This window comes from Aptenodytes forsteri, unplaced genomic scaffold (assembly GCF_000699145.1).
Source record: "Aptenodytes forsteri isolate BGI_AS27 unplaced genomic scaffold, ASM69914v1 Scaffold15, whole genome shotgun sequence".
NCBI classification, from domain to species: Eukaryota; Metazoa; Chordata; class Aves; order Sphenisciformes; family Spheniscidae; genus Aptenodytes; species Aptenodytes forsteri.
This window is the reverse complement of record NW_008795129.1, coordinates 8,131,211-8,140,294: the sequence shown is the minus strand read 5'-3', so window position 1 is coordinate 8,140,294 and position 9,084 is coordinate 8,131,211. Positions and strand designations below refer to the sequence as shown.

The window sequence follows — 9,084 nt, the reverse complement described above, 5'->3', positions numbered from 1 at the left end:
TTTTTTTTTTAAGGTAGCTCCTGCTTTTCCTTGAAAGACTGACCTAGCATCCTGATACAGTTAGCTGGCAGCACCCTTGTGATGATAACCCAACCTGCAGCTGCGTGTGGGGAAGGTGCCCTCTCGTTAATGGTGCCCAGGACCACCTGCCTCTGGGATGGGAGAGCTTATCAGGCCTGCGGGGCAGGCAGCCAGGGCTTGCTCCTGGCAGGCTGGCTATGCTGGCTCTTCTTGCTGAGGATATTGGGTGGCCAGGAGGAGCTGAGGTGGGAAGGGTGAGATGAAAGGAGCCATCCCAGCCAGGAATCAGAGAAGTGGTGAAGGGCCACCACAGCTGCAGTGGGCGAGCAGAGGTAAGGCTGGCTGCAGAGTGGATGTGTGGGCAGACTTGGGTGGCTGAACTCAGTGTGGAGGGGTGACAAGTACGTGTTGTGGTGGAGCTGTCATAGGGCTGGAAAGGAACAGATTCTGTTGGAGGTGAAGATCTTGGCTACAAAGCCTCCCTGTGTTTGAACGGTTGGAGTGTCTCCTGGGAAGTACCTGTCATGCAATCAAGATGTAGCCAGTGCAACTAATATTTGTCATGTTCTACCACAGGGAAAGAAGCACATACTACAGACAAGGATTTTTGTTTATTTGTTTTGTAATCAAACACAGATCTTGGCTACAAAGCCTCCCTGTGTTTGAACGGTTGGAGTGTCTCCTGGGAAGTACCTGTCATGCAATCAAGATGTAGCCAGTGCAACTAATATTTGTCATGTTCTACCACAGGGAAAGAAGCACATACTACAGACAAGGATTTTTGTTTATTTGTTTTGTAATCAAACACAAATTTGTTCAGCTTTTACTAGAGAAGAAATATGGAGCACTAGGTGGCAAGGTGTGTGAGGTGCTGGAACTTCTGGGGCAAATATTGCAACCAGGTGACTCCTGCAGGATGGATTTTTTTCTGACCAGGGACAGTTCCCAAGTAGTTATTAACCATGATCTTTACTGTGAATATTTAATGTGGCCTTTAGCAGCATGAAGTCTGGGAAAGCCTTGAAGATAAAGAAGAACTTGAATCTCAATCAATTTCCAAAACAGCCAGTGTAGGCTGTGGAGACCTTATCTGTTGTGCCCACAGGTCTGTAAGTGTCCCTGAACATCAATGCCCGTTTACTTTAAATGCTGTAGTCCAGCCATGAGCTTGCAGTCAATGGGTAAATTAGGCTTGCCATTGCTTGCCAGTATGGGCTAATAACCTAGCTTAGATAATAGAAAGTTTGTGCTGTCAAATGAGTGTTTGAGAGGAATCCAAAGATTGTTCTAAAATACAGGTTGGATAGATTGTAGGGATGTGGGATCTTCAAAGAAAGAAGAGTGAAGCCTTCAAAAAGCTTTAAGCTGCCTCCTGGCTTCACTTCCATCTTGCTTACGTTCTGTGTACCTAATTGTTGTTATTCCTCAAACCCAGGTTATCCAAGCACGAAGCCTTACTGGTGGCAGTGGCGTGGTCATCTCTTCAGGACAGAAACAATTGTGCATCATCTCTGTGTTGTCTGACCGTGTAGTCCACCAGTTCCGATAGTGGCTGCATGCAGACTTTTAGCAAGACGAGAGATTGAAATGGTCCTTCTGAAACACTAGAATTCAGTGGCTGTCATGTATCACAGCTGCTGGGTGCTAGAAAGCTTTCCAGCTTGCTGACAGGATCTGTTTCACTAAACCTCTAAAATAAGTGAACACAAAATAAAACAAAAAGCAATGGCTGTGGCTGTCTGAAATTCTTTAAAGTCAAATCATTTTGAGTAGAGATTTAATTGCCCTTCTTGATGCTGAGTGCTGAGCACTGTCCCTTATAGACAGAAAATCCATTTGCAGTCTGCCCTTTGAAAATACCACACATCTCTCAAAAAACTATTTGCATGTTGTGGGGACGTGTGCAAAAAAGTAAGGAAAACTCACACTGATTTTCTGAATAATCAAAATTTACATATGCTGAAGCAAACCAGAGAGAACTTATTGTTGGAAGTGGAGCACAAATTATTAATTTCTATAGGAATCTGAATAGGATTTGGCAATAGTTCTGCCACATCAATTAGTAAGAGCAGATTTGAAAAATTTTTCATTCTGCAAAGTGCTGTGTGTGCCCTCTATTGGAAACATATGATAGATTGCATTTTTTAATCTTAATTTTAAAGCTTGTTTTAGAAATGCAATGACAGTCAATGAAGCATTTGTATCCTAAAGTATACAGAGGTAGCATTTTGAAATAGTCAACACTTTATTATAGACTGGTTTTCACATTATTATTATCTTGATTACTTTAATCGAGAGTAAACACTGGCTAAAAGCTTTTTACTGTGCCCTGCCTCTCTGGAAAAAGGCAGCCACTGCCATAAAATACATGGACATGTTGTGCTGTTCAATAGAGAAAATGCTGGCTTTTGTGCTGTGCAACTCAAAAAATACAGCTCATGTCTAAGAGGGCAACGATTGCATTGAAACCATCTTTCTGCCTCCTAAATTATGGGCTGTGTCAGGAGCCAACTCAACCCCAACATTACTCTGGTCAGCTTGTATGCTGCCTTGCCTTACAGGGGTGCTTCATGGCTGCCAGTGAATGCTGCATCAAGATCAGAATAGGCAAGAGCACTGTCCCAGGGCTGCCTGGGCATTAAAGCTTCTGGTTTTACCTTCTGGATTTTGGACTTGTACCTAAATGTCACACTGGGCATTTCATCCCTGTCCGAGTTGGGAAGGGCACCTGCCTAAAGGTATTTGCCTTTGAAGGTGCTGAATGAAAAATACTAGTGTTCAGTCACAGGCACCCCCCCAGGAAGGTCCAGGGCAGCGGGCCAGGGGTGATGAATTGCCAGCCCTGTTCTCTGATCTGAGCTTCCTTGGTGGAAGCAGCTAACTAGAACTGTGCTGGCGAGGGATGAGACGAGGGAGCTGATAAAAGCTAAGCCACTGAGAACACCAAACGGAGAAAAACCAAGAAACTCACTTATGCTAGTTCTGAAGAATAATGGAAGGAATAATACCTTGATAAAAGAAAACAATGTGATGAGCTTATCAGTGTGACATCAACACAGAACTTCCCTGGAGAATGGGCTGAATTACCGTAATATGAAGTAAGGTAGCTCAGGTTAAATGCACAGCTATGAAATGTTGCTTTGCAAAGCAAACCCTTTCGAATTAGTTGTTCTCTTTCATGCTGTTCACATTAAAGTTGCAATTCAAATGGCAGTTGATTGGACCTCCTACACTACTTCAGTCTTCACATATTTATTTTTATATCTTTTAAAAGCATTTTTAAATCTATCTATTATTTAAAAAAAAAGTTTATCACTTAAATATACCTTATACTCTTTTGTTATTTACAGTATCTATTATTTAGAGTAGTCATCTGCTAATCACATTAATTATATTTGAAATGGTAGACTTCCATAAAATGACAAAACTAACAAAAATGCTCAAGTAAGGGAACAGTGAAGGAGGCAGAATCCTTACATTAGCGCTAGCTATGGCTTAAGGAAACCACAGAGACATTCAAACAGATGTGTACCTCTGAATACCAGGAAAGCAGTTTGCCACATACCCAATGTGGCTAAATGATGAATGCCCAGCAATAGCAAAGCCAAAGTGCAGTCCTTTTGAATTCTGGGGTCCAGCTCCAAAACAAACTACTGAAAACAGCCTCAGGAATAGTAAACTACAACAGACAGAGGATAGGAAAGGAATTAGAAGGGTTGGTATGGCCCTAAATGGATCTGTGCGTCTCCTGTATCACTAGAGGTTAAAGGGAATAATCAAATCAAGATTTAGGCAGTCCTAGGAAGGACAATGTTGTCTTCTCTACTTCAGTTCTAAACTGGAGAATGTGACGGGAAGAGAGCTACTCTTGACCTAATCTTTCCTAGTGGTGAAAATAAAGCATTCTCTCAGACTGAAGGGTAGCTATGAGATAAATCCGAGCAATCCAATCATTTTAAAAGCGTAAGAGTCATTGCATCCAGGTGGCATACCCAAGAACTCTGAAAGCACTTACAGATGAAGGGGTTAGGCTGTTAGCAAAAATATGCAGCTTTTGTGTGAGACCTGGAGGGTCAAAATAGTGCACCTGTATTTAAATTATAATTCTACAGTGCCGCCTCCAGGCATTCCCAATGAGAGGTGTTTACTCAAGACATTGGATTGAAAAGGATAGCTCAGTAGACTCTCAACCAAATGCCTCGATATCTGCTGGAAGCCACTATCAGGCCTCTAATGCCCACAATCTCTGCACTCTAAAACTCTAAAAATATCCAAACTTTTAGGTCCAGATATTCTTGTGTATACTTCCTAGATATGTCCTGACCCTGCCTCAACGAGAGACTCCGGTGTGTGCTAACCCAGTCACTGGCATCCGTGGGAAGGAAACTTGGGTACAACAGCGGGAAGGGAGCCAGGACGTGCTCTAATGAAGTTCCCGGTCTGGATGAAGATGTTGGAGCATGCTGCAATACACACCTACAGCTCAGTTTAGGCAAAGCCTGAATGATCCAGTCAGTAGAAGAACATAGAACCACTCTGTTTAGATTACATAAAACAGATACACAGATAATGCAGAGACCCTGCACCCAGTCAATTTGTCAACCACACTACAATAAAACACCTTATTGATTATGGCAGGAAAGGATCTGATTGGCAAAGTTTCTGCAAAGAGACATCATCTCTTGCTGAGCTGGTATAAAATACTGTCTTGATTTTGTCAAAATGGCAACAAGGGAGAATTGATGGCAATTATTCTTTGACATTTAAAATTCCTTAAATAGTATCTTTCATTAAAGATTGCTAAAAAAATTAAGAAACTTCCCTTTATCTCTCAAAGAAATCTGTTTAGCCTCTTAGTGGTCCAAACACACAAGAGGTAGCGTCATCTTCACTGCTGAGTACCCATTGCGTTGTGATACCAGCAAGTGTTGTGGGAAAGCCATTTACCTGTACTTACTGTTCTCCTACCACCCTGACACAGGTAATCCCAATTGCGCATAGGGTTGTCTTCCAAACTAGATCATATGAAAGCATCACAGCATCCCCACAGACTGGTATTCATAAGCTATCATATAGTGATGCTTGGAGGGCCTTTCCAAAAAGTTAATTTGACATCTCTGGCCTTTATGTCTGGGAGAGAAGCCAGGCACTTTTCCCAGAAAAGTAATTTAGTTAGATATTACAATGCTTTTATTCTTCCTTACTTAACTTTAAAGGTATTCCAAACTCAAGAGCTGATTTACTAAACAACTTATAGTGAAATCACTTTAAGAACCATATTAACTTCAAATGATGTGAAGAGCTACAGTGGACTCCGTATTGGACATCACACCTTCAAATTATTTCTGTTAAGCCTGAAAAGACTAAACATGATTTTGATACTTAGCTGTTGATTTAGTTATTCTTTCTTTAACTTGTGTAGACAGTTTCTGAAACAATGAATTATTCAGTGACTTCCAGTTCTATCATACAGCTAATCCATATCTCTGTAATAAAAAGGTCATTTATTTTCAACAGTAAATGCTGGATTCACTATACAAATAGATTAGCTGTCTCAGTATATGATCAAGTTCACAGAACTCACATGGCATTGAAAGCATGAATATAATATATAAAGCCAAGATGATAAGCATACACACATATATGTACAAAATTGGATAGATTCTTTAGCTATACAGAGATGGATAGATGGATAGACAGGTAATCATATTGGTTTCAGATGTAACGTTATTGCCTTCAGTGACATTTTCTTCCAAGACATTTAAAATCAGTCCCCGAAAGTAGCTGTAAAGGTAATCACGAAACCCAGTTTAGTCTGATTCACATACTATCAATGGTTTTTCAGACTGCAAGGAAGACAACTTATTCAGAGCATCATTTTACCAGTACCTCAATATATCTTTACACAGTGTGATCACATTCCATTAAATGATACTACTTCAAGAAGTTGTTATAATAATGGTCCCCCATTTGGGCAAGATCTCAGAATTAAATGAACTATTTAATTAACCAGTGTTGGTATTACATTCGTTTGGCAAGGCAGTAATGATTGGCACTGGATAGATGTGGCTGAAATCTACAGCTGCCGTCTTTATGAGACGACGTAACGTCAGTGAGACTTGGCATTGGTCTGCAGGCAGCTTGCAGGCACAGCGCGGTCCCTGCCGTTAACCTGCTGGAGGCTCATTCTCCCCAGCAGACTGCAGCATGACGGCACAGGACACCAGAACTGTGGTGTCCTTCCAGGAGGCACCTTGAGGCTTGGGTTGAAATAGCATGTCCTGTTGAGCGCTGAGTTTTAACCTGCTTCAGTTGTCCAGCCAGCTAGCACATCGGGGACCTAGGCAGAGGCATGAGCTCCGAATGCAATCACAGTAAACCATTAAAAGCTTAATTTTAAGTTTTGAATCAGATCTCCTCTTAATCATAATATGTGCTATAAATATGTGAGCACTGAGTCTAGGATGAGGTAGTTTTACAAGGAAGAAGTAAGACAAGGAGAACGAAAGGGGAGGGAGAAGGAAACTGATTTTGTTTTCTTATATAGATCTGTCTGTCCAGGCTTCCTTCTTTCTCTTCTTGGAGGGAGAGAGATATTTTGAATACAGTGACTGCATTTAAAAAACATACAATATAGAGACATTATATACATTGCAATATGTTTTACATATATTCTCTGGGTAAGTTTATTTTTTCACAGATGGAATGAGCTTGCAAATTTTCTGGAGTCACGAGAGACCGTTTTATCCAGTCCATCAGTATTTTTTACATTATTTTGCTCAGACCCTTCCTATTCTATCCTGAGTAAGATTAATTCAAGAAATAGCTACAGGCCTTAAAATCAAAGTTTACAGCATTTTCAACTCACTGCACACACTGATTTTCATAGAGTGTTGTGTTTTCCCCTGTGTCTCTCTTTCCTCCCTCTCCGATAAGCCTACACTTCACTCCACCGTGCCCAATATAGGAATAAGAGCGGGGCAATGTTTCTATTCCTGTCTTTGCCACAGGCTCACTGTATAGTTTCTTAAGCATTTGCATCTTGCACTTGGATCCTCTGGTATCTAAGAAGATGAATGTGCCTGTTGATGTTTTCTTTAGGATAAGAGCATTCATAATGTCTCCCTCTGTGTGGATTCTCTTGTGTTTAATAAGGGTTGAGTCCGCACTGCAACCTTCCTTTCGGTGAGGATACTAGTAGGGGTTCTGACTTCTACCCAGATGCCTACTTTAATTAAAATGGTAGGAAATTAATTTTCCGAGACATCTACCTCTCAGTCAGATTTGACTTCAGCCAAGAGCCTCAAAATTTTGAGGTAGGGCGCTTGCATAAAAACATATGCACACAAACCAGCATGATCACATACACTGCCCTTTATAACGCATGCTAAAAAGGAGCTAGAGATATTTGTAGAGCATAATGAGATCCTGGGAACCAGAGACACACAGAGACACTGAAAACAGTTGTTTTTATAAGGATAATGTTAGCTACCTTCCGCTACAGGGCCCTGTAGCACTACTATCTGCTGAATATGCAAAAGCATTGCTCTCTCCTTTTCAGTGCTATATTGCCTTAATTCCATCTACTGTGCCATTTACCGTTCTTCACAAATATATTCTGTTCTTCAGGGTCATTTTATTGATTGTTAAATAAGAGTAAATGTACTGAGTCAAATTAGCAAGCGTGTAGATAATTCTTACAAACTAAGATTTAGCCCTTAGTATTGGAGCGAAAATCAGAGATGTACTGTGGTTTGCAGATGTTGGCAAAATCCACGTACGTGGAACTACAGATAGTTCCAAGTAAGACAAGGTGTGGAGCTGGCGCTTATCTTACAGCCTATGTTATTTTGACAGCTACTACTGTTTTAACAAGGTATATATTTTATCAGAGAAGATTCTAGGTAAATTGTTTGAATTACGAGTTAGTCTTATACTAACACATTAACAAGAAGCGTATTCCAGTTTTCAGTGTCACAGCAGGAATAACACAGTGGGCTGCATTACGAAGACTCTGGTCTCCAAGGCACAAAGCAACTAGGATCTTAAAAAACATGACCAAAAGTTGACAATCTGTTATGAACTGGTACAATCCAGCCAGTTTATCTTAAATATGCTGATTTTTACAGGCTAAGCTGCCAGCTTTGCTGTTCAAAATTTGTTTAAAAAATTTCCAGTCTCTGTTCTAATTACCAAGAATATCATAACAGTACAATGGAAATCAGAGACTTACTGGCTTGAAAATTATTTGTATTGCATTAGTGGATGAAGTAGTTTTAATTAGGGGGCAAAAAGAAAATATAAAATACCTCATCTAAAAATAAATACCTGTTTGCCATGTTAATTAATTACATGAGTTGATATTTTCTATTCACATCCCAATGTCTTCTTTCTCATGACAGGATTACCATATAAATTCTTCCAAAATAAAGGATTATACCCTATTTGCATTAGGATACTTTATTGAAAGTAGGCTGTAAATACATGCAAGACATTTATACGACAACATGTATATTATTATAACAGCAAATGGAAGACTGTTGAAATACATCAGATAACACCTTTGGCTGAAAAATAAAGAGGCAGGTTTTGGGTGCTTGTGTCTGAGGAAATCCATGAACAACCTTCTGCCACAATGCAACAAATCCAAACTAGGGATGTCTCAGGTTTCTATGCTTTTGGTTTCTTCACATAGGATTTCCATTCAAAACAAAAAATAAATTGCAAAATACTGTTTTGGTGAAAACACAGCTTCCAATACCCAGATTTGATAGCATTCTCAATGCAAACAGACGCGAAGTGCTATCCTGCCCTTTAAGAGACCTGAAATTTGACTGTGGTCTCCAAAAGAAGGAGATGCCTGGAAAGCCCCAGATCCTCGTCCCTGACACTTACGCAAGTACAGACTGAAGACCTGAAAAAGGACTCTTCCCCGGGCGGTGCTGCGGGGGGATCTCCCTCCGTGCAGTTACGACGGTCGCTTGATCCTGGGGACTTTCCACGCCATCCCCCACCCGGCCGCAAGCTCCGTCTGAAGGCGGGCTCGCCCCTCTGCTCCCTCCA

General features: G+C 40.8%; 1 protein-coding gene across 1 annotated transcript in view; it reads right to left on the bottom strand.

The window, feature by feature from the left end:
• TBC1D12 (TBC1 domain family member 12) overlaps positions 1 to 6,230 on the bottom strand; it is a 72,294-nt gene extending 66,064 nt beyond the window's left edge. The window contains exon 1 of the mRNA XM_009278017.1: positions 6,194 to 6,230. Within this exon, the coding sequence (XP_009276292.1) occupies positions 6,194 to 6,230 (37 nt within the window). The remainder of the gene's footprint in view (positions 1 to 6,193) is intronic.
• Between the last annotated feature and the right edge of the window lie 2,854 nt (positions 6,231 to 9,084).